The sequence below is a fragment of the Leucoraja erinacea genome, chromosome 22 (assembly GCF_028641065.1).
Source record: "Leucoraja erinacea ecotype New England chromosome 22, Leri_hhj_1, whole genome shotgun sequence".
In the NCBI taxonomy this organism is placed as follows: domain Eukaryota; kingdom Metazoa; phylum Chordata; class Chondrichthyes; order Rajiformes; family Rajidae; genus Leucoraja; species Leucoraja erinaceus.
In genome coordinates this window covers 7,188,456-7,215,017 of record NC_073398.1, presented here as the reverse complement: position 1 = coordinate 7,215,017, position 26,562 = coordinate 7,188,456, and the positions used below count along the sequence as shown (strand labels likewise).

The 26,562-nt window shown below is 43.1% G+C and overlaps 1 protein-coding gene across 3 annotated transcripts; it reads left to right on the top strand.

The window, feature by feature from the left end:
• Positions 1 to 53: 53 nt before the first annotated feature.
• On the top strand, positions 54 to 26,562 carry golt1ba (golgi transport 1Ba). Of its 3 annotated transcripts, XM_055652865.1 has the most exons (6): positions 54 to 196; positions 7,227 to 7,318; positions 9,381 to 9,559; positions 11,954 to 12,035; positions 24,388 to 24,455; positions 24,698 to 26,562. In XM_055652865.1, exons 1-5 carry the CDS (start codon positions 172 to 174, stop codon positions 24,424 to 24,426), a joined length of 417 nt encoding a protein of 138 aa, XP_055508840.1. In that variant the 5' UTR covers positions 54 to 171; the 3' UTR covers positions 24,427 to 24,455; positions 24,698 to 26,562. The 3 variants fall into 3 exon arrangements, with proteins under 3 accessions (XP_055508840.1, XP_055508839.1, XP_055508841.1); XM_055652864.1 differs by having other exon boundaries at positions 24,388 to 26,562; XM_055652866.1 differs by lacking the exons at positions 24,388 to 24,455; positions 24,698 to 26,562 and adding an exon at positions 13,376 to 15,465.

The window sequence follows — 26,562 nt, the reverse complement described above, 5'->3', positions numbered from 1 at the left end:
GCCTAGGGCCGTCACTCACTGACCCGGGAGGGAGGGGCGGGGCGAGTTGGGCGGAAGTGTCGGGTGCCGGGTAACGGGGGCGGCAGCGGCGCGTGTTTCCGGAGGACGTGGCGGCGGAGTCAGAGTCAGCAACAGAGCGGGCGACGCCGATGAGAGGCAGCGGCCGCCACCATGATCTCGCTCACGGACTCGCAGAGTGAGTCAGCCCCGGGCTGGAGGGTGGAGAGGGAGGAGGGAGGATGAGGAAGACGGGGTGGCGGCGGCCCTGCCCGGCGGTTGGGTGTGGCCGGAGCCGGTGCTCCCCCCCCTCCCCGCGGCCTGCTCCCGGGGCAGCGCCGGTTGATGCCCGGCCTGGGGAGAGGAGAGGAGAGGATGGGATGAGACTTGGGCTGGACCCGGGCCCGCTCACTGGTTGCAGCTACACCGAGCAACCCAAAGAGACCAAACCTCACATTCAAATCACTTCAGGTCACTAAAACCTTGCTTTGTGTATACACGTCATAAGAAGTGGAATCAGGCCCTTCGACCCAACATGACCCATCTACACCAGTCCACCTGCCTGCATTTGACCCTCTAATGATGATGACCCATGTCCCTCTAAACCTATCCATGTACCTGTCCAAATGTTTCTTAAATGTTGGGATAGTCCCAGCCTCAAATACCTCCTCCGGTAACTTGTTCCATACACCCACCACCCTTTGTGTAATAAAGTGACCCCTCAGATTCCTATTAAATCTTTTTCCCTTCACCTTACACCTATGTTCTCTGGTTCTCAATTCCCCTACTCCGGGCAAGAGACTCTGTGCATCTACCCGATCTATTCCTCTCATGGTTTTCTATCCAGTCAGCTGTCTCCTTGCATCCCACGTTATCTTACCTTCTAGAGCAGCCTTCCATGTGGAACCTTGTTAAATACTTTGCTGAAATCCATGTATAGAGCATCTACAGTTCTGCCCACATCAACCCTGTTGGTCACATCTTCAAAAAACTCCTCTCTCTCTCTCTCTCTCTCTCTCCCTGTCTCACTGTAACTGTCACATCTTCAAAAAACTCAATCAGATTTGTGAGACACATTCTCCCATGTATAAAACCCTAAAGACCCTAATCTGCCCTTGTTTATCTAAATGCATGTGTATCCTATCCCTCAAAATACACTCTAGTAACTTTCCAAATACAGATGTTAAGCTCAAATGTATCTTTAAATGTTATTTACACAAGTCTCAGTCATACAACATGCAAACTAGCCCAGGGAAACTTTGGTATGGTTAATTATTCCATATACATATGTTCACACTTTTATGAAGACACTGGGTATTTGGAACAAGCTGCCAGAGGAGGTAGAAACAGGGGACTGCAGATGCTGAAGAAGGGTCTCAATGGGGAGATGAGCAGAAAAGTGTGAAGAAGTGATGCTCCAGATCTGCTAAATTACGGGTCTTTTGTGTCTGTAGTTCCTCCTTTCATGCCGTACATTCAGGCCATTTTGTCAACACGCCCATTCAAATCCATTCTGGTGTTGATTCAGATTCAGATTCAATTTTAATTGCTTTACATCAGAGACAACGAAATGCATTCCAGCTTTACATCATGCACCAGTTCGCAAGACAAGTTTTGTAGAGTCGTGGTCATACTGCACGGATGCAGGCTCTGGCCCAACTTGTTCATGCTGATCAAGATCCCCATCGAAGCTACTTCCTGAAGAAGGGACTTGACCCGAAATGTCACACATTCCTTCTCTCCAGAGATGCCACCTATACTACTGAGTTCTCCAAAATGTTCTGTCTATCTTCGGTGTAAACCAGCACCTGATGTTCATTCCTATCTATTAACAAGTGTTTGGCCCATATCCCTCTAAACCTTTCCTATCCATGTAGCTGTTCCAGTCTCTTTTAACTGGGTGAAATTACATTAAAACTCACATAGGCATAAGTTCAGGTTGGGCTAAAACACTTTATAACCATTGAATTTTATGAAGAAAAGACACAAAATGCTGCTGTAACTCAGCAGGACAGTCAGCATCCCTGGATAACAAATATAGGCAATGTTTCAGGTTGAGACATCAATGCATGTTCTCCAGTGTTGAAGGGCCTGTTTCTATGCTGTATTGCTGTAAGGCTCTGTCTGAAGAATCTCCATCTGCAGAATGCTGCCTGTTCCCCCAGCGCTTGTGTTTTGCTGACAGTTACAGCATTTGCAATTCGTTGTGTTTCCATTTTACTGCTCTACTGCAGAGTGTGCCTTCTGTGAAGAGGTTCCCCTTCCTCTGACACGAACTTTATGCGACTCACTCTCGCAGTTATAGTCTGAAGGGTCCCGACCCAAATCGCCATCTGTCCTTTCCTTCCCAAGAAACTGCCGGACTGCTCAGTTACTCCAGTACTTTTTTTATTTAGGCTGAAGAGAAAAAGCTAACAATCATGGAATTAGAGCTATAGAGAGTTACAGCATGGAAACAGGCCCATTGGCCACTGAGTCCATGTTGACCATCAACCACCCATTTACGCTAATCTCACACTATTCTAATCCAATGTTATTCTCTCTTTATTGTCATCACCTCTCCCCCAGATGCTACCATTCACCTGAACACAGTGGGCAATTTGTAGAGGGCCAAATAACAAACAAACCCCTTGTCTTTTGGATGTGGGATGAAACCAGAGCAGCCAGAGGAAACCCACACAGTCACAGGGAGAATGTGGGTCCGGGTAGAATCCGGGCCTCTGTTGCTGTGAGGCAGCAGTTCTACCAGCTCAGCTGTTGTGTCATCCATTGAGAAGTACTTAGTCGTAGGCCTTAATTTGAAACTCCAACTAAGACAATACAAACAACCAGGTTGGAAGTGATATTTGAGACATAAGAAACTGCAGTTACGAGAATCTTGAGCAAGAGACAAACTGTGGAGGAACTCAGTGGGTCAGGCAGTAGTTGTGAAGTGACATGAACACAAAGGCATCTTGAGTTGGCACACGACAGACTGATGGAGTGCGGGGGAGAACCCACAACACTCAAAAGACAGGAGCAGCATTAGCCATTTGGCCCATCTACCCTGACATTCGATTATGGTTGATCTATTTTTTACCCTTAACTTCATTCTCTTGTCTTATTTCTATAACCCTTGACGCCCTTACTAATAAAAAACGTATGAAGCTTTACTTTAAAAATACCCAATGATTTGGCCACCGCTGCTGTCTAAAGGATTTCTGAAGCTGTGCCCTCTTGTCCTGACCTTCCACCCCATCAGCCGCCGCATGCAGTATATAATCCTCCAACATTTTCACCACCTCCAACAGGAACCCACTACTGGCCACATCTTCCCATCTCCACCCCTTTCTGCTTTCCGCAGAGACCATTCCCTCGGCAACTCCCTGGTCAACTCGTCCATTCCCACCCAAACCACCCCCTTCCTCTGCAATCGCAGGAGATACAACACTGTTCCTTTACCTCCACCCTTGACTCCATCCAAGGACCCCACCTGTCTTTTCAGGTGAGGCAGAGGTTCACTTGCACATCCTCCAATCTCATCTACTGTATCCGCTGTTCCAGGTGTCAACTCCTGTACATCGGCGAGACCAAGCACAGGCTCGGCGATCGTTTCGCTGAACACCTCTGCTCAGTCCACCTTAACCTACCTGGTCTCCCAGTTGCTCAGCACTTTAACTCCCCCTCCCATTGCCAATCTGACCTTTCTGTCTTGGGCCTTCTCCATTGTCAGAGTGAGGCCCAGTACAATTTGGAGGAACAGCACCTCATATTTCGCTTGGGCAGCTTACACCCCAGCGATATGAACATTGACTTCTTTAACTTCAAATAGCCCTTGCTTTCAATCAATCAATCAACCTTTATTGTCATCTTGCAAGCAACAGTTGTACAGTACAAAATGAAAAGACGTTTCCCAGGGATTAGCGGAGCATCGCACATGAAATTTAAAAAATTTTCACACATAATAACACTAAAAACATCCAGTCCCTGATGGAACAGTATAAATAGTTAAAAGCAGGTAAAAAAAAAACACAACGTTAAAATACAATAAAACCAATCATAAAAAATGTCCGGGGCAGCTGATTTGAGTGGCCAGTGCCAGTTATTAAAGTGTCCGTGCCAAGCCGCAGAATCAAGTGACTGTGAGTACAGAGTGACTGTTTAGCAGCCTCACAGCCTGTGGTAGGAAGCTGTTTAGCAGTCTTGTAGTCCGTCCGGGCTTTGATGCTTCGATATCTCTTGCCTGATGGCAGGAGATCCAGGTGTATGTGGAGGGGGTGCAGTTTGTCCTTAGCAATTCTCTGAACTTTTTTCAGACAGCGGCTCTGGAACAGTTCTTGTACCGAGGGTAGGGAGACGCCAATGATCCTCTCTGCTCCCCTCACTACCCTCTGCAGAGCCTTCCTGTCCGAGCAGTTGCAGGTGGAGTACCACGTATTTATGCAGTACGTGAGTACAGACTCCACCGAACCCCTGTAGAAAGTCCTGAGGATGTTGGTGGGGAGTGAGGCCTGTTTTAGTTTCCTCAGGAAGTGCAGTCGCTGATGGGCCCGTTTGACGGTCCCAGTGGTGTTCCTGGACCAGGTGAGGCTGTCTGTAATTTGCACACCGAGGAACTTTATGCTCTCCACTGTAGTGCCACTGACGTTGAGGGGTGTATGCTTTGGCTGCGCCCTCCTGAAGTCGACAACCATCTCCTTCGTTTTGTCGACATTTAATTCTAGATTATTTTTGCCGCACCAGTCCACTAGTTGTTTTACTTCTTCCCTGTACATTGATTCGTCATCTCCGCTGATGAGTCCCACCACTGTTGTGTCATCCGCAAATTTTATGATCTTATTGTCCCTGAATCTGGCAGCACAGTCATGTGTGAGCAATGTGAACAACAGCGGCCTGAGCACACAGCCTTGAGGGGAGCCGGTGCTCAGCGTGATCGAGTCTGAAGTGTTCTTACCAACACGGACTGACTGCGGTCTCTCTGTCAGAAAGTCCAAGATCCAGTGACACAGGGTGGTGTTGAGGCCCAGCAGGGTTAGTTTCTCCACATGTCTCTGTGGGATGATGGTGTTAAACGCTGAGCTGAAGTCAATGTACAGGATTCTGGCGTATGTGTTTCCCTCTCTCTCCATCCCCTCCCCCTTCCCATTTCTCCCACCAGTCTTACTGTCTCTGATTACATTCTATCTCTGTCCCTTCCACTCCCCTGACATCAGTCTGAAGAAGGGTCTCGACCCGAAACATCACCCATTCATTCCTTCTCTCCAGAGATGCTGCCTGTCCTGCTGACTTACTCCAGCATTTTGTGTCTACCTTCGATTTAAACCAGCATCTGCAGTTCTTTCCTACACCCTCTGGTCCTAGACTCTCCCACTAGTGGAAACATCATCACGTGGTCTGCTCTAGGTCTTTCATGCTCCATTTTCCTACCCTCTTCCAAAGGCTTGTGTATTCGTAGGTTTATTGGCCACTGTGTATTGTCTCAATGTATGCTAGTGCTAGAATTCTAGGCCTTTCATTTTCCAGTAGATTTCAATGGGATTTCCCCCACCTTGTCCTACTAAGCTCCAGCAAGTACTGGCACACTGCTCTTAGGTTACCTCAATCAGCCCTGGGATCATTCTTGTAAACCTCTTCTGGACAATGCCAGCTTTTTCCCCCCACTCCATACTTAAACCTTTTAAGTAACTCTGGTCCAAGGCAGCATTTTGACCTTGGGATTTCTGCTGGCTGCCCTTTCTGCCATTCGGTCTCCAAATGCTTACCAAGCTCCCGCAAATAGTGATGTGCTAATGACCAGCTAATCTGCTGTTGATCAGAATTAATTCCCTCAATCCGAATATGTCGCCGGAGATGCGAAACAAGAAGTGCCGTCAGAAATCAGCTGGCATTTCAGTTGAACAGCCGCAGCCTAATAATGGTGCATTAGACAGTGCGGCACTCCCTCGGCACTGCTCAGCAGTGCCAACGAAGATTTTATGCTCCGATCACTCGGCAGTTTGGCGCCATTCGCTAAGCTGAGTTACCGAAAGATGCGGCTGCCATTTATCAATTACAACACAATGCTGATTTTAAACGAGTCTAAAGTTTTCAGTCTATCCGTCAATCCAGAAACCGTGTTTAAGATGGATTTCATATCTGATTATAAAGCAGCTTAATAGTGCCATGTGAAACATTACTAAGTGATGCATTTTCTTTAATGAGGCATAAAGTCATAGTCATACCGTCAAACGGGCCCTTCAGACCAACTCATCCATCCATGCCCACTGGGTCCCATTTGCCCCATCTAAGCTAGTCCCATTTGCCCCATACCCCTCTAAACCTTTCCTACTTGTCCATGAGTCTTCCTCTGGCAGCTCGTTCTAGCGAAGTGAAAAAGTTGCCTCTCGGCTTCTTATTAAATTCTGCTCCCATCACCTTCAACCGATGACCTCTGGTTTTTGATTCCCCTATACTGGACAAAAAGCCTGTGCATTCACTCTATCTATTCCCTCTCTATAAGATCACACCTCATCCTCCTACCCTCCAAGAAATTAAGTCACAGCCTTTACTGATAGCTGGCAACATCCTTGTGAATCTTCTATGCACCCTATCCACCTTAATGACTTCCTTCCAATAGCAGGGTGACCAAAACTGGACACAATACTCTAACTACCGGCTCACAAACAAGGCCTGAGTTCATATCACGAGTGAAATGAGCAGCATTGAAGATATCAGAGTAATGCAAATTTGAAAGTGCTATAACTCAGCTGGAATTTTTTTAACTCAAACTGAAGTCATGTCTGCTCTCTTGCATTTCACAGTACTGTTTTAAATTGACAAAAAAGGACACACAATGCTGGATTAGCTCAGCAAGTCAAGCTGGAGAACATAGATAGGTAACATTTTGGGTCGGCCCCCTTTGTTTTAAATTGTTTTCTTTTGATATTCTGATAATTATTTTCCTCTTGGCCAAGATTACTGAAGCAGTCTGTTTGGTATCTGTGCATTTTAGTTTTATGGGACCTTGCTCTGTGTAAAATTGATAGTTGTATTTCCTACATTGCAACAGTGACTTCAAACCTCATTGATTATAAAGTGCTTTAAGATTCCCTGAGATTATGTCTTCACGTGAGTTTCTTTATGTGCATTTAACATATTGCCAGAGCGCTGTTGTAAACAGGACGTAACATTTTTAAAGTTACTGTCGTTTGGTTGACATCTGGGATTGAGAGCAGAATGTTGAGTCTAATTGCCATGTACTTTCTTTACAGAAATTGGAATGGGCTTGACAGGATTTGGTGTGTTTTTCCTGTTCTTTGGCATGATCCTGTTCTTTGATAAGGCACTCCTTGCGATAGGAAATGTAAGTTGTTCCTTATGAAGCGTGCATCTTCAAAGACTAAGATTGTCCACATTTTTACGAAGAACTGATTTTTTTACAAACAAAAATTAAAGCCATTTCCATCTCTAGTTGCCTCTTTGAAGACTTTGGGCTGATTGAAAAATATTCAATTGGGAAAGTTTTTTGCTCTCTAATGTTACTCTCCTTGTTTAGAATAAGCAAAGACAATTCAAGAGTGTTTGTCAAATACACCGGATATGAACCAGAACTATAACATTCCTACTTGTTGCAGCTTTGCAGACACATTAAACAATAACAAAATAAAATGTATAATAAATTATCAGTTATTCCAAGTAAATTAGACCATGATAATGAAATGGCCAAAGTATGTAGAGCAACCATAGGAGTGCAAAGACCTCAGTTCAATGCTGTGGTAGGGTTGTGGTTTGGGTTGTGACAGGGTGGTTCAAGAACATGATGGTTGAAGCTGTTCTTGAGCATGCAGATAATATTTCTCAGACTCCTGCACCTTCCTCCCGATGGTAGCATTGAGAAGAAGACATGGCCATGGTGTTGTGGGTCTTGGGTGGTATAAGCTGTCTCCTCAATACAGCGCTACCTCTCGATCCCTTCGATGGTGGGGAGGTCGGTACCAGTAATGGATCAGGCAATGCCCACCACTTCCTGCAACATCGTTCATTTTTTAGCATATCTTAACGTTGTGCAAAGTGGTTCATATGGAACCGCTATATTAAAACGTCAAGTCCTGTTCTGCTATCTACACCAATAACCATCAGTGGGTCAGATAATTCAGCTCCTGCTTTCCTTTTGGGATTTTTTAATTTAAATCCTCTCTGTAAGCACAACTGAAGCTGAAAAGACAAAAATGTACTTGAAGATTTTTTCACAGGTTGTGATCGTGAAATTTTAAGTAGCCATATATGAATGACTTGGAATTAAATGTGGACGGGTTGGTTAGTAACTTTTCAGGTGACATAAAGATTGCTGGGGTCGAGAACTGCGAGGAACATAGCAGGATATAGATCTGCTACAGAAATGGGTGGAGAAATGCAGGTGGAGTTTAATCCGAGCAAGTTGGAGGTGTTGCCCTTTGGGAGGTCGAATGTGAAGGGAAAATATACAATTAATTGTATGACCCTTAATAGCTTTGAGGTTGCAGGAAAACTTGATAGAAGAATATAAAATGATGAGAGGCATAGATAGAGCAGACAGCCAGACCTTTTTCCCAGGATTCAATTCTTGAGGGCATGGCTTTAAGATGAGAGAGGCAAAGTTTAAAGGTGATGTGCAGTGCAAGTTTTTTACACAGAAGTGGTCAGTGCCTGGAACAGACTGCCTGGGGTGGTGATGGAGGCAAATGCAATTGTGGCCTATATGATACTTGGCTTATATGACACGTGGATATACAGCAAATAGAGGGATATAGATCACGTGCAAACAGATAAGAGTTTGTCTTGGCATCATGTTTGGCACAATTCCTGATGGAAGTAGATATAATTTTGAGTAGCAAGGGTAGGGAAGGTGGTCAGGATAGTTTTTCCCTGGTTGATAATGTCAAAAGCTAGCAGGCATAAGGCTTAAAGTGAGGGGGGGTGGTGTCTTTAAAGGAGATTTATGAGGGAAATTATTTTACACGAAATGGTGGGTACCTAGAAATGCTGCCTGGGGAGGTTTAGTTGAGAGATAAGGTGTTCAGTCAGGTCGCTTGGCCCCATGCATCCATGCCCACCATCAATGTGGTAGGAGCGGATACAATAGCAATGTTTATGAGGCATTTAGACAGACGTGAATAGAGGGGAAACAGAGGGACATAGACCATACACAGGCAGATAAGGTTAGTTTGGTGGGTGACACAGTCGGCTGAAGGGCCTGTTCCTCTGCTGTACTGTTCTACATTTATTCTATAATATAAGACTGCTGATGGTGAAGGAAAAAGATGTACTTGGAGAACTAGCGGAATGCTTTAAGCATGGGTTTTAAACTTGGTGCAAACCTTTTTTTAGTTTATCTTCCTCCATTTGGTCCTCGTAACATGTTTGTTTTTTTTTCTCCCTTTTTACAGATTTTATTTGTGGCAGGTTTATCCTTTGCTATTGGTTTAGAAAGAACGTTCAGGTTCTTCTTCCAGAAACACAAAATGAAAGCCACTGGTTTCTTTCTGGGTGGAATTTTTGTAGTACTCCTTGGCTGGCCTGTAATAGGCATGGTACTCGAAATTTATGGATTTTTTCTTTTATTCAGGTGAGTTAATTGGAGCCTTTGGCAATTCTTTCATTGTTGGCAGGAATATCCATGAAACAAAGTGTTCTGGTGTCATGGTTCATTGAATTTTCTTAATATTTTGAACATTATAATTTATGGTGTTCAAAACACATTTGCATCACTAATTCTGATGATAAACAATGAAGGGGGGGGGGGGGGGGGTGGGTGGATATAATTTGATGTGTAGATTTTAAGGCTTTTAGTTCAATTGTCACCAAATCAGGATATTTTTTTTGGAATCATGTTGCTTTGCTTCTTGTGTTAACTAAAATTATTGTTATACAACAGGAAAATGGGCCCTTTGGCCCAAACTGCCCACAACGACCAACATGCCCCACTTGTCCCACCTACCTGCATTTGGTCCATATCCCTCTTAAACCAATCCTATCCATGTACCTGTCCCAATGGGTTTTTTTAAAGTTGTGATAGTACCTGCCTCAACTACCTCCACTTGCAGCTCGTTGCATACACCTACCACCCTTTGTGTAAAAAGAACCCGCTCCTTGGGTTCCTATTAAATCTTTCCTCCCTCTCCATAAACCAATGTCCTCTTGTTCTTGATTTCCTACTCTGAATAAAAGAGCACTTACACTATCTATTCCTCTCAATGAATAGATAGGATATATATAGATCTTAAACACCTCTAAGATCACCCTTCATCTTCCTGCCCTCCAAGGAATAAAGTTCTAGCCTGCTCAACCTCTCCCTGTAGCTCAGGCCTCGAGTGGTGGCAACATCCTCGTAAATCCTCTCGCCATCCTTTCCAGCTTAACAACATTTTCCAACAAAAGTGTAACCAGAACTGAACAGAATACTCCAAATGTGGTCTCATCAACGTCTTGTACAACTGTAACATGACCTCCTAACATTTATATTCAATACTCTTTCACGTCAATGTGCTGAAAGCTTTGCTTGACCACCTTTTGTACCTGCGACACCACTTTCAAAGAAGTATGTACCTACACCCCTAGATTCCTCTGCTCTGCAACACTCCCCAGATCCCTGTCATTCACGATGCAGGTCCTTCCATGGTTAGACTTCCCAAAATGCACACCTTGCACTTCTCTATATTAAACTTTTAACTATTCCTCAGGCCACCTGACCAACCGATTAAGATCCTGCTGCAGTTATGGGGTCTCATTTGTTTAAGCTCTGATATAAAACAATAAAGCTTGCTTGTGTTTGTCTCTGGGACTCGTTTATCCCCACAATCAATATTAAAGCAGGGGGTCAGGCAGCATCTGTGGAAGGAAATGGATACAGAAGAACACTTCTACAATCTGAAGAAGAGTCTTGACCTGAAATGTCACATGTTCATTCCCTCCACAGAGGTTGGCTGATCTGCTGAATTCTTCCAGCACTTTATATTTTATTCAAGGTTCCAGTATCTGCTGTTCCTTGAATCTCCAGAGAGGTTTAAAATTGGTTCAGGAAAGTTAAGAACTGGTATAGGTTTATGTACCGAGGTACAGTGAAAAATGTTGATTTGCCTGCGATCCAAACAGATCAGATACACCACACATAGATACAATCAGTTCAAACCCAAGTTCAATAGACAGAGGAAAGGGGCAGTTAAAGAGTGCAGAATATAGTTCCCAGCATTGTCTAGACAAATTAGTTTTCAATGGGGTAGAGGTGAATCGGACAGTACCCTAGTTAATGGAAAGACTGTTCAGAAGTCTGATAGCAGAGAGGAGTGAACTGTGCCGTAGAAAATGAAATGACCAGGGTGGGACAAGATTTTGATTGTGTTGGCTAATTTTCGTATGCCCATTGAGGTTGGCTGCAGAGGTTTTGCAGGGCAATCGCTCCACAAAGCCTTGGGTGCACTGGGCATCAACGTAATGCAGAGGAGAAGAGCCATCAAGAACAGCACAGAGGCAGCAGAGAAGGCCTCAAGTGGCTCTGGATCAGGAGAGGAGGTCCATGGGGAGGAGCGAATGCCACCTGAACAGGCGACCCAGGCGTGGTCTGATTAACCACGGATGGGTCGCCTGGGTGAAGGTGCCTGATGTTGAAAGACCCGAAACACCCAATGACCCCAGGTTACATCACTGATGATGTGTTCAGGAGCATCAATAGATGTGTTGGTTTTTTTTACCAAGGTAGTGTGAAGTGTAGATGGAGTCAATGGTGGGGTGTCTGACCTATGTGATGGACTGAGCCACATTCACAACACTCTGCAATTTCTTGCGGTTTTGAGCAGAGCTGTTCCCAAGCTAAGCCATGATGCCGAGTGATTAATTTTGTTATTCATTCTCTTGTGTTACAAAGATGATCATGATTGCAGTTCTAGCTCTTTTTGTATGGATTTAACATGGTTTCATTTCTTAAAAGCCTGTTTTTCTTCTCCCACTTTATATTTTTCACTAGGGGGTTCTTCCCAGTGGTGGTTGGCTTTATTAGGCGAGTGCCTATATTAGGCTCCATTCTGAATTTACCTGGATTAAGCTCAGTGAGTATTGACATTATCAGTTGCATGTTAGAGCATAAACGCCATACCATTTTCTACTGCTCTCCTGTGCTTTGAGGCCATTTCCACCATTGAACATTGAATAAACTTTGAATTGTTAGTGTGCTTTTCATGGATTGCTTTTCCATTAACTGTAATTAATAGCTGGGGATAAATTAAAATAAACTGCCAGAAGAACAAAACACTCATGAGCGTCAAGGTTTGATTGAATTGCAGTGATGAATTTTTAGTTATGCCTCGCATCGTATAATTTGCATGCAGCAGAGTTAGTGAAGGATATTTTTGAATTTATTGAGGTTCACGTTCATATGAAAATTACAGACAGGCTGGGTCTTTTGAGCTCATTCTCAACAGTCATGATGGAATAATCGTTAAGCTACGACTCGTATCAAAAGCCATGCAGCGAATTACAGTGGGCAAAACAAAATTAATAAAGATTTAAATTGGGCCAAAATATGGAAATTCTCCTCACGTCCTGAATTAAATCAAGTGTATTCGGTTGAGTGTTGGACTATGAGTCACATTGTCTAATATACCGCCTGCCGTATAGATTTGAGCTAGCAACCACTACCATCTACTTTTTGAATGCTTGCAGCGGATTTGTGAAAGTAATAAATTGTATATTCGATATAGTTCCAGGCTGTTAATGTTCCATGCCTTCCCCTGAATTTGTGCAATTCAAATATGTAAAGGATACATTAGATTTATGGCTCAAAGAACATTGGTCACCTAAATAAAGCTAGAACTTTGTTTGGGCAACCAATGTCATAGATAGAGTCATAGTCATACAGCATGGAAACGGGCTCCTTCGGCCCAACTTGTCCACATCTACCAACATGTCCCATCTACACTAGTCCCACCTGCCTGCATTTGGCCCATATCCCTCTAAACATGGCCTATTCATGTATCTGGTTCTTTGAATCATAAATCTAATGCATACTGTAACACCTCTGCACCAAGTTGTGAGGAACTCTGTATCACTGTCTGAGGGCATAGGCAATATTTTCCATAAGAACGGTACCTGGCTGCACGCACACATGTTGGTTCATTCTAGTAATGCACCAGGATGTTTAGTTTTACTGCAAATCTTGGGTAATGGCAGGTAGAAGTGGACACTAGGATGAAAGGCAACTTCAAGACAAGTAAAAACATTGCCCTCGGGAAATATATTTTAAAAAATAGGTTTAATCACAGATGTAATTGAGATGGGAGTATTGATTGATTAAAAGGTACAACAAGGAATTGGGCTCTTCAGCCCATTAATCACCCGTTTACACTAGTTCTATTTTATCAAACTTTCCCATCCACTCCCTACACTCTAGGGGCAATTTACAGAGGCCAATTAACCTACAAACCTGCACGTCTTTGGGATGTGGGCAGAAACCGGAGCACCCGGAGGGAAACCCACGCGGTCACTGGGAAAATGTACAAACTCTTCACAGACAGCACCCAAGGTCAGGAACGAACCCGGGTCTCTGGCGTTGTGAGGCAGCAGCACTACAACTGTACAAGTACTGCAGAGTTCTGAAATAGATTTTTTTTATAGACAATTGTAATTTATCAGTGCTAGAGCAAAATATGAAAATTGCCCTCGGACCGCCTGAAGGAAGTCGATTGTGTTCATTTATGTTGGAAAAAACGTCAGCAGCATTCAAAACATCATGATGGATCATGTAAATCAGGAGCCCATGTGCCTGCTCTGCTACTCAATAATATCCTGGTTGGATCTGTCCGTAACCTCAGCTTTGCATTCTCTCCTCATTTGAGGAGGCGGGCCAGAGTGAAGGAAATGTTATGACCATTTCAAACTGACTGAGGTCTGCCAGCCAGGACTCCAGAAGCCAGTTGGAGATGGGACAAGGCTATAGTCCAGAGGTTTAGAGATGAACTTGTATGATATAAAGTCTGATCTGTACACAATGAATTATATCCTGACATGGGTATCATTATTGTCAACGTAATCCAGAGCTCAATGTATTGCGAGGACTGGCACGGATGTGGGCCACGACCAATCTTTCAAAGCACTTCATTGCGGTCGGCGTTAGAGCTACTGGGCAGGTCATATTTCTTGGGGACTGGAATGATGGAGAGTTCACTTGAAGCAGGTGGGGACAGTAAACTGAAGTAACAGGGTGAAGAATTTGGCAGAAATGTGGCTAATTGATTGTCCATGATTTGAGAACCTATCCAGTGACTCCATTTGGGCCGGCCGCTCTCCGAGAGGCTACTCTCTTTTTATCCATAATTTAATGTAGTTTAGATATACAGCGTGGAAACAGGCTCTTCGGCCCAGCGAGTCTGCACCGACCAGTGATGCCTGCACATTAACATTATCCTACGCACTAGGGACAATTTACACTTATACCAAGCCAATTTACATGCATACCTATACGTCTTTGGAGTTTTGGAGGAAACCGAAGATCTCGGAGCAAACCCATGAGGTCACGGGGAGAGCGTGCAAACTCCGTACAGGCAGCACCCGTAATCAGGATCGAACTCGGGTCTCCGGCTCTGCAAGCACTGTAAGGCAACAACTCTAGTGCTGCGCCACCGTGCCACCTCGATGGAATGCAGTTGGCAGTGTCCTTATCCTTGGCATAATGCAGTTGTCAGAGCATTTCTTTGCTAAGAATGGTGATGACCGAAGTGCACTCATTCAGGCTATTTGAAGTCGTCATGAACATATTCCAGTCTATGTTTAAGTTTATTATTGTCACGTGTTAATGTACAGTGAAACATTTTGTTTTGCGTGCTATCCATCAGATCAGATATTCCGTACATAAATACACCAAGTCAAACTCTGGTACAATAGATAGAGCAACGGGGTAGGTAGATACAGAGAGGGCAGCAGGGCGAGTATTGTAGTGCATCCGTTCCAGAGACAATGACTGAGTTGATCCTCTGCCTCTTCCGAGCACAGTTGTATTCCTCTCTTCATTGGCACCTCACTCTCTGTCTATAAGATGGCAGGAGCAGCACTGATAGACAATCAGACTGGGTGAAATAAGGGTTTGAGCTCTGGGTTTATTGTCACGTCTACCAAGGTACAACGAAAAGCTTTGTTTCGCATGCTGTCCAACAGATTAGTTATATTGTACATAAATATCAGTTTAAACTCGTACAATAGATAGAACAAAGGAGAAGATACAGTGGAGAATATACTTGCACATTTTGTGGCAATGAGTGTGTACCTGTGATCTAAAACAATGAATCTAAATATCCAGTGACTGAAAGTACTTTCTCCAACAGTAAAACCATTAAAAAAATACTGTGAAAAGGCAAGTGGAATCTACACTGGTAATGTTGCTACTTGATTAGCCTGGATTATATGGGTAACCCATTTTCCACTGCATACAATCTATGAAATCTGGGTTTATTTGTGATTTATCCGATTTCTATTAAACATATCTTGGTTCCAAGATGGTCATGAGCAAATGGATCCTTCAAACCAGACTAGAGATTGTAGGTTCAAGTTCGCTAAAGCAGGTGCAGGGCCCTCATTGGCCCTGCCTGTGTTAGAGGATGTGTTTGTGTTAGACACAAAATGCTGGAGTAACCCAGCGGGATAGGCAGCATCTATGGAGAGAAGAAATGGGAGACATTTCAGATCGAGACACTTCAGACTGATGTCAGGGGAGTGGGCGGGACAAAGATAGAATGTAGTCGGAGAATGTGGTGGGGGAACTGGGCAGGTGGAGGGGATGGAGAGAGGGAAAGCAGGAGCTATCTGGAGTTATAGAAGTCAATGTTCATATCCCTGGGGTGTAAACTACCCAAACAAAATATGACGTGCTGTTCCTCCAATTTGCGCTGGGCCTCACTGACAATGGAGGAGGCCCAGGCCAGAAAGGTCAGATTGGGGATGGGAGGGGAAGTGCTAAGCAACCGGTAGATCAGGTAAGTTAAGACGGACTGAGCGGAGGTGTTCAACGAAACGATCGTCGAGCCAGCGCTTGGTCTCGCCGATGTAGAGAAGTTGACACCTGGAACAACGGATACAATAGATGAGGTTGGAGGAGGTGCACGTGAACCTCTGCTTCACCTGGAAAGACTGTTTGGGTCCTTGGATGGGAGTCGAGGGGGGATGGAAAGGGACAGGTATTGCATCGGTGTTGGAAGAATGTTGCTTTGTAATGACCGCTGGCGATAAGTGCCTATTTATACGTATCCGAGCAGGGACGTTGTTAATCAGATGAAGAAAGGCCCTGACATGAAACGTCGCCTGTCCATTCCCTCCACAGATGCTGCCTGACCTACTGAGTTCCTCCAGTGCAGTAAACGCTCGTTATAATGGTCCATGGCGGGGGATGGTGTCTGTCATTGTTGATTGGCTGCTACAACCGAGTACAGTATTATCATTGTTTCAGTAGTAGAAACACACAACTGCAGTTGCTGGCTAATACATAAAAGGACAAAGTGCTGGAGTAACTTAACGGGTCAGGCAGCATCGCCGGAGAACATGGATATATGAGGTTTCGGGTTGAGACCCTTCTTCAGACTCTTGTTCCGGAACTCTGCCTGTAATCCAGGTGAGTTAATTGCCCCAACTTGCTGGCGGCCGGAGGTGAGACGAAGATCGGCGGAGTAAGTGGCCAAAGAAGCCCGGAGGCGGCCCGGTGGTGGCGGCAGCAGAAGGTCCTGCAGGGGAGGGGACGTCAGCCAGGGGCGGTGTGGGCAGCCGTCGGTAGGTCAGTTTGCCATAACCAAAATCCGTGATCAAGTCCTCCATGGCTCCCCAAATTAGAAAGGACCATGTTGTAATTGAGTTCCTGCAAAATGGCGCACCATAAAGCTGGAACTCAATTACAACATGGTTGGGGTTTGTATATTTAAAACTCTTTGAGTACTTTTCAAATTGGTTCCAAAACCCCGGTTGGTCTTAACCATGGCTTCATAAGCTTTGACAATTTACAGTACATTTGCAGTGAATAATATGATTAATGTGATGCCTTGTTAGACTGTGAAAGGCCAGCAACAAGAATTCAGTAAATGCTTTAATGAACTTTACTTTTTGAGCACTTCAGAAAATTAATGTAACCATATCCTTGACTATTGGCTGAAGGATCCCAACCCAAAACCAGATACTTAGTAATCGGTCTGCAGAAGGGTCCTGACCCGAAATGTCACTTGTACATTCTTTCCCCATTCTTGTCTGACCCGCTGAGTTCCTCTCGCATTTCGTAATTTGCTCAAGAATTCACCATCTGCAGTTTCTGTGTCTCCATTCACAGGGATAGCATCTTGCTTTAGTGCCTTTTCAGAAAAAGTCCAGCACCTACTGTCTCTTGTATCTCTGCTTGGCTATTATTTCCAGTTTAATCTTGCTCATAGATTGTTTTGTCGGTGAGAGATATCATTGAAGAGCCATGTAAGCAGCATTTTTCCTAAGGCAGTGATATTCTGAATTTTGAGAGATTTAATTGTAATTACATTCATGGTCATAGCCATAGGGTGTTACAGTTTGGAATCAGGCCCTTCGACCCAACTTGCCCACATGTCCCAGCCACAATTGCCCCACGTGTCCACGTTTGGTCCATATCCCTCCAAACCTATCCTATCCATGTACCTGTCTAACTGTTTCTTAAATGTAGGTATAGTCCCTGCCTCAACCAGCTCCTCTGGCAGTTCCATACACTCACCACCCTTTGTGTGAAAAAGTTACACCTCAGATTCCCATTAAATCTTTTCACCTTAAACCTATGTCCTTTGGTCCTCAATTCACCTATTCTGGTCAAGATGTGCATCTACCCGATCTATTCCTATCATGATTTCACCTCAATAAGATGGCCTACTCCTCACCCCTCACTTCCTGCGTTCCAAGGAAGCAGGCCTCCCAGCCTACTCAACCTCTCCCTATAGCTCAACCCTCTAACCCTGGCAACATCCTAGTAAATCTTCTCTGTACCCTATACAGCTTGACAACATATTTTCTATGACATGGCACCCAGAAATGAACACAATACTCTAAATACGGCCTCACCAAAGTCTTGTACAACTGCAACATGATCTCCCAACTTCTATATTCAATAATACACATTCATTGTATGTAGGTGTTCCTAGCTTTCTAGTCTTTATGCTGACTATCTATAACTGATTTACTGATCTTTTGGCTTTTGTGAAAGGATAATGACATATACCCATGCCAGGATGCTGTGTACATAGCGTGTGCGCTTTGGTCATGGTATTTCCATGCACTTGTTGCTGCCACGCATGGCAACGTGGTTCCAGGTCTAGGAGCTGCAGTTAAAGAAACAGTGTCAAGTTGCTGCAGTGAATGTTTTCAGATGATAGACACTGAGGCCAACATCTGTTGTTGGAGGTATGTTCAGTCTGGTGGATAGATGATGTGTGGTTGCAATTTACTTAAGACCTGTTGCAGCTGCACTTATGCAGGTGGGAGACAATATTCCACTGGGCTTCAGGTTTGTAGATGAGTGAAAGTCTTTAGAAAGTCAGGCGAGTCATCCACCATGAAATATTGAGATTTTAGCCTGCTTTTAAAACATCTATTTAAGGGTCCCAACCAGAAACGTCATCTATCCGTGTCTTCCAGAGATGCTGCCTGACCCGCTGAGTTACTCCAGCATTTTGTGTTTTTTTATTTAACTAGCTGGTCCAGTTAGATTTCTAATTGGACTTGATTCTTCCTCCCTCTTTTCACCACCAATGCATTGAAGTCTGCTACTGAGTAGGTTTAGATCTGTTATTGTCACATGTGCTGAGGTACAGTGAAAACGCTTTTTTTTGTGTGCTATCCGATCAGAGTAGATATACCATACATAGATACATCAGTTCAAACTCAAGTACAATAGAGCAAAGAGGAAGATACAGAGTGCAGAATATAGTTCTCAGCATTGTAGCGCATCGGTTCCTTAGACAAAGTCCAATTTCAACAATGGGGTAGTGATAAATCGGACGGTAGGGACCATTCAGTTACCTGATAGTACAAAGGAGAAAGCTATTTTTAAGTCTGGTGGTGTGCGCTTTCAAGCTACTGTACCATGTGCCTGACGGGATCAGGGAGAAGGAGGAATGACTGGGGTGGTCTGATCTGATCATGGTGCCTGCATTTCCGAGGCAACATGAAGTGTAGATGGAGTCGATGGTTGGAAGTCTGGACTATGTAATGGAATGGCTATACCGTAACTGCCCGTAGATCCTAAACTAATTGTCAAAGAACAGATTAGAGGCTAATTACATTACCTAGCTCTAGGGACCTCAGCTGGTACTTCTGCTGATGTTAATGTTTGGTCATAATTAAATGGAAGAACTAATTATTTGATACGATTTGTTGGTAGGGTGCATTGTTTAAAAAGAAATGTGGTACTTAGCACAAAAGTACAATTATAGTAAAAGGTTTTTAGTTTAGTCCAGCTTGGAACCAACCCCTTGGCCTACTAAGTCCATGTCGACCATCGGTAACCTCGATAGTTCTACGTTATCCCTCTTTCTCATCCACTCCCTTCACATTAGGATGTTTTTATTTACAAAGGCCAACTAATCTACTAACCCACACTTTGGGATGTGGGAGGAAACTGGAGCACCCGGAGAAAACCCGCGCAGTCACAGACACTGGCAGCATTCAAGGTCGGGATCGAACCGTGTGTGTGCGCTGTGAGGCAGCAGCTTTACCAGCTGCGCCACTGTGCTGCACTAGAATGCAAATGTCCCAGCTGTTACATGCTTATCAGGGACAGCAACTCTACAGAGTTACTGGCAAAGCCCCATGAATCTTTGGTATTTAGTTGGTAACAGGTGGGTTTGGTATTTCTACAATGGAACCTTGGAGCACTTTTGGTTGGAATGCCTGAGTGACATATGCAATGGGTATGAAAAATTGTAAGGTATTTGGATAACTATAGATATCAATTACGCCCGACGCATCAGATCAGTATTATTTTTATGCACGGTTGATCAATGATAGATACATACCATTTAAAACACGGGTACAATGGTGCTGGACAATGAAATACCAAATCCTTGTAATTTTGGGAGTGCTGTGAAAAAGATTAAAGTGCATGAGGACTCCTATTGGTATCGGTTTATTATTGCCACGTGACAGGAACTGCGGGTGACATGTTGTTGGAGACAGAAACTGTTCAGGGTGGTGGATAGGCAGCTGCATGGTAGCAATTTCCTTAAGAATTGTTGGAATTGCACTCCAGATAAGGAGAGAATATTCCATCACACTTCAACTTGAGAAAGTCAGGTAAGTGATCTATCACAAAATACACAGACCTATAGTGAAAAACTTTGTATACTAACCAGTCAAACCATACAGTACATGAATGCAATCATGCTCCACACAAGTACTACAGGTAGTGAAAAAATAAAAATACCAGAGTGTTATCGAGTTACAGCTGCAGAGAAAGTGGAGATGTTTTGAAAAAGGCTGTAACGAGTTAGCTTGGGAGAAAGGGCTACTCCTCTTCTTATGAAAGGACCATTTAGAAGTCTGAAGGCAGCGGGGGAAGAAGCTGTTCCTGAATCTGGTGGTATGTTTTTTCAAGCTTTCCTTGCGAGGAGAGAAGGAATGACCTGGGTGCAAACGGTCCTTGATTATGTTGGCTGCTTTCCCAAGGAAGCATGAGGTGCAGATGGAGTCGATTGTGGGGTAGGGAGGAAGCCGGTCTGTCTGGTGGACTGGACTACGTCCACAACTCTGCAATATCTTGCGGTCTTGAGTAGAGCTGTTGCTAAATCTAGTTAAGTGGAAAGTTGATTCAAGGTCACACTTATTGGTCATCACTTAAAAGATCTGCGGCACTGTTTAAAAATCAGCTTAATTTTACTGGCAAAAACAGTGCGAGAATAACTCAGTGGGTCAGAGAGCATCTGTGGAGGGAGTGAACAGGCAATATTTTGGGTTGGAGTCCCAATCCAAAATGACGCCTGTCTGTTCCCTCCACAGATGCTGCCCACCCACTGAGTTCTCCCTCGCTTTGCGATATGCTCGAGGTTTCAGCATCTGCAGTTCTTTGTTTATCTTTTACTGACACTTGGCCTGCATCACTGACGCCATAATATGGTTGTAGATATATGTACGTAGCTGTTTCTGGTATCTTTGTGTGATATTTGGCGCATGGGCAAGCTGGGCGGAAGGGCCTGTTTCTGTGCTGTTTGACTGACATACACAAAAAAGCCACAGTTCATTGGTTATTAAATAGTTTATAATGCACAAAATGGATAAGCAGTGTATTGTAGTTGAGGCTTTCTCGTACATAAGCTTCACGTCTTCCTTTATGATGGTCACCATTTTATTTTTTGTAAATCCTCCAAATGGTAGAAGAAAATGTATTTATAAATTAAGTGGAAATTCAGTAAAAACGCTGTATAATGTTGATCATGTACTCGAGTAGGTTTGAAATGTCAGTGACACAAGTGCAGGAAATGATACCCGCAAAGTTGTTCCATAACTTGGCTTTTCAAATTGATCGCACCCAGAACACGGCTGACAAATCATCTCCAACACATTGAATCTGTTCTCTGGCATCTATGCAGTCAGTTATCTGCCTCGTATCAAAATTAATGTGAAACTCCTGTATTCTATCATTGGGAAATAACCCCCAGTAAGTTTATAGTCTATTGTCAGAAGATGTTCTGAGACTCCAACTTTAAAGTCTTATACCCCCATGGTACATCAGTTGGTATGTGTTCTGTTCATTTCTGCATTTTGTTTGAATGAACCTGCAAAAGAATAAAATATATGCACTGAAGCCGTTTAACACTTTTTAACAAATAATCTGCTGGTATTATTCTGCTTGTTAACGATTATTCCGTTAAATATCTTTAAAGCTGGCGATGTAAGGAGGCTGAGCATAAAGTACGTACCTTGTTACATTTCATAAGTTTAAAAAAAAAACTTAATCTGGAGAGAAGACTTCTGCATAAAGCAGTCTATCTCGGTACATTTAAATTTCAGCATGTTGCAAATTTAAATTTAAAACTTCAATTCAAACAATTAAGAGGTGCATTTGTGCCAGAGGTTGAAACTTGCATTTAAAGAAGCAGTTTATCGTAAAAAATATTATTTGTGGGCTCACCATAAACTGCCATTAATCAATGACTGGTGGTGTATGATTATTTAGTCCCATATACAATGCAATAACCATTAAATATGCTCCATTGACATTTTAATTTTGTTTTATAGATTTCTGATGTTTTTTAATATTCTAAACAAAAATAAACCAGGCTTCCTTTCTCATATGAATGTGCTTACTTCAAACAACATGCAGCACTGATTTATGATACATTCACAGTGCAGGGGTTTTCTACTTTAGATATTTTTATGCTGAAAGCGCATAGAAGATGCCATATAATATTGACTCGATGGGTACGCAATGCATTGCAGATGCTGCTTAACAAATAACACAAAGTGCTGGAGTAACTCAGTGGATTAGGCAACACTGGGGAGGGGAGGGGGGGGGGACAGGTAACGTTTTGCATCAGAACCCTTTTTCAGACTAGTAGTGGGGGGGAAAGCTGGAAGAAAGGTTGGGATGCAACAAAGCCTGGCAAGTGATGGGTGGATACAGTTAAGAGAGGGCTTAATTGACAGATGGTCGGAAGAAGTTTGGAGATGAAAAGGAGACAGGATAAGGAGAGCAGAGGTGTGAAATATGAAGCGGCAAGCAGGGCTATAGATGGGATGATGCGGGGGGGGGGGGGGTGTATGCTAAAAGGGGGAAGAGGTCACATTAGACCAGTGGGTGACACAGACATAAGTGGCTCCTAGCTCTTCAGTATGAAGAATATTTATCACAAACATCAGAACAAAATGTTTTAACATTTTTGCTCTTAAGAGTCTTTTGTTCTGATAACCGAACAATGAGATTCTCAATTGCTGTGGTTTAGCATGCCTGTAAATGAAATACACAGACATATAATTTAAAAATCAAATTTTAAAATATTCTTATCTGCTGAAGTGTGCCTACACTGCACATTTTATTCAGTGCAGTCGTTTTATGATTGTAGCTTTTTAGGAAATGTAATGTATTCTTTCCTCTCCATCAGAGGTTAGGTTAAAAACACTGCAGTACAGTATGGATCCAAGTCTCAATCTCAGACGCCAATGTAACTCATTGTGTCTTCATTTTGTACTGTTGTGCATGCTTTGTGTGCATTGTGCTCTGCTGGATTTCCATTATGTGTTTACATTAGTTTAAAATATGGGATCGACTACTTGTAAGCAATCACAAAATGATGGAGTACTGACAATTGACTTGTCTCCTGGAAGACACTTTGGAAGATTATTTGTGTAAAAGTGAAAGAAGTTTATAAAGCAAAACAAAGCAGAAATGAGTTAATTGAGAGGAAATAAAGGGGCCCAGGATAAAAAATAATGCAATAAAAGTACAAATTTATAAATGGACTGCAGTAGTACTTCTATACTTGAAGCAGCATCAATGGGAGTTCAATGAGTAAAACCGGAGCACGCGGAGAAAACCCACGTGATCACAGAGACAATTGTGGCACAGCAATAGAGTTGCTGCCTTACAGGGCCAGAGACCCGGTTTCGATCCTGATTGTGGGTGCTGTCTGTACATTCTGCTGGTCCCCGGGTGCTCCGGTTTCCTCCTACACTCCAAAGACATGTAGATTTGTAGATTAATTGGCTTCGGTAATCTTCGGTAAAGATTATAAATGTCCCTGCTGTGTAGGATAGTGTTAGTGTACATGGATTGCTGGTCGACGCGGGCCGAAGAGCCTGCTTCCACACTGTATCTCTGATATAAACGTGCAAACTCCATGCAGACAAGCACCCAAGGTTAGGATTGAATTCTGGTCTCTGCCACTATAAGCACTGCAATCTCCACCCAGCCATGCTTGCAGGTCCTATCAAAGCTGAGAGCAGATCAGATGGCATGATGTACATACAAACATAACTGAGAAATGGAAGAAAACATTTTGAAAGGACGACTAACCAGAAACTTTTCACCTGATTTCAAATTATTTCGGTGTACAATGGAAGGTGCTTGTGTTAATGGCATGTCTACAAAATTATCATTACCGCAAACTGGTCTCGGTGGTTCATTTCTGGGTAATGCCTATTATGCTAAACATATCAAAATAAAACCACTCCTTGAAAATTATCATTTGGCAGTAGGGCTGCAGTAATATTTGATATGGCCATTGCTTTCCTGATCAGTATATGGAGAGTTCCCCGCAATTTGGAAGCAAATGAATTGCGCTGGCATTATAACCATCTGTACATTAGTACATCTCGTGTTTGTATTTTAATTTTGCCCATTGTAATGAAATCATCAGGTTCTTTGAACATGAAAACTAATAGTGACGGCTTATGGTTAATTCATATTTTCATTGTTTTTTGCAGTTTGTAGATAAAGTTGGAGAAAGCAACAGCATGGTATAACAGAAACTGGATGGACAACTGCTGCAGAAGTATGCTGTACAATATATTTATATGGTTCACCTCAGATGAACATTTCTAAATTTATATTTTACATGTTATCTGTCTAGGAATAAATAAAACTTGATAACATTCTTTGTATTAAAATATTTTGTTTGGAGCAGAAAGGGGTAGCCATTGCAATTAATTTGATTTATTGTGAATTCTACTCACCCCCTCAAAATGTTATACATGACTCTGTGACGGGTACTTGGTACCACACTTCCTCCAGCAGAAAGGGCCGCACCACCATCCCTGTTCAATGATCAGCCGGAAGGAGTAAGATCTTAAACAGGGAGAACTGGACCAAGCAAGACAAACCAAGAAACGACATCTTGCTCGGCTCCATTGGACTTTGTTCAACCAAGACGAGAAAATCTGATACGCTTTGAAGGATTCATTTCTGGTTTGCAAAACAGGCGATGGATTGCTTGAATGGGCATGCCTCGACTCATTGAACACCCATACATATATTGTCTGACCTTGTCTTTTGCAGAAAAATAACTAGCAAGCACCCGTGTTTGTCTTGCCCCACTTACCTATGCTGCTCCCCCCGTTACTTCTGTTCATATCATTGTGCCTTGTGTTATATCTGCAATCCCCTCTGTAAAAGGCCTCGGTTATTGGTGAACTTTTATCTTTGTGACTGCCTCAATAGGCAGGATTTTCATATAAACGAACACCTCTGGTTTATTATGTGCTGGCAGATGGTGTTTATGGGTACTTAAGTTTTATAGAGGTTACCTTTTCAAACATTACATGCTTTGGTGTTTAAATGTTTGTAAATAAATCTTTGAATCAAATTATTATCACAGGATTTTTAATGAAATGTTCCCTTAATATGTGGATTCCTAGGACAAAATATCAGTATATGTTAATGTAGCAACGAGGAAATGTAGGTGCTGGTTTACACAAAAGAACACAAAGTGCTGGAGTAACTCAGTGGGTCAGACAGGATCGCTGGAGAACATAGGTAGGTGGTGTTTTGAGTCAGGGCCCCCCTTCAGTCTGAAGAAGAATCCTGACCCAAAACGTTACCTATCCATGTTCTGCAGAGATGCTGCTTGAAGCGCTGAGTCCTAGCGCTCTAGTACTTTGTGTCTTTATCAGTTTGAGTTGCTTGTAAGTGAAGTTTGCCAATGGAAAGAAATGTTTCTTTTTTTAAATGCAAAAATAATTAATAGTATGACTTCCAATGGCATTGGTGCTGTACCTGACCAGAGAATTCTGGGAGAAACCAATATTACTGATATTTTAGAAATAGTGACTGATAACTATCTTGAAATCAGAAATTCTACGTAAGTTAAAAGTGCAACGAGAAAGCAAACGATATTGGTTTAATACCAGTACATGTTGACTTGGCAACTTTGGTAACCACGTCAAAGCATTCAGTAGAAACAAAGAACTACAGATGCTGTTTTATAGCCAAAGAGACTCAAAGTACTGGAGTAACTAAAAATGGAATATCCCATATGGTAGGTACTTCATGCTGTGGAAATACACTTATTTGATGTTTTGACCGACACAGTGTGTTGGGGTAACGCATCGAGTCAGGCAGCATATCTGGAGACAAAGGATGGGTGATGTCTCGGGTTGGGACTGAGTCTGAAGAAGGGTCCCGACCTAAAAGGTCACCCATCCTTTTTCTCCAGAGATGCTGCCTTGACCCGATGCATTACCCCAACACACTGCCAGTCAAATCATCAAATAAGTGTATTTCCACAACATGAAGTACCATATGGGATATTTCATTAACAACTGCACAAGCTAATTACTCAAACAGACTCGTAAACCACTATGGACAAGTTAACCATGAATGATGCCATGGGTGAGGGTGTAAAAGTTTTCTTTATTCTCTGGGAATATAGTTGCATAATTCTGTATATCACACTAAAAAATCCTAGTTTTAATGCAATGTAGGTTTTTTTTTTGTAATGTACATGAAAACCACTAAACAAATCCGAATTGCAATTCCTTCAATTCCACTGTCAACCTTGAAAAGAAGTCAATGCATTGTGTATCTTTTGTGAACATGTCCAGAATTTGGGATTCTGTCAAGTTTCCAGGTTGCAGAAAGGAAATAAATATTATTAATGGCCA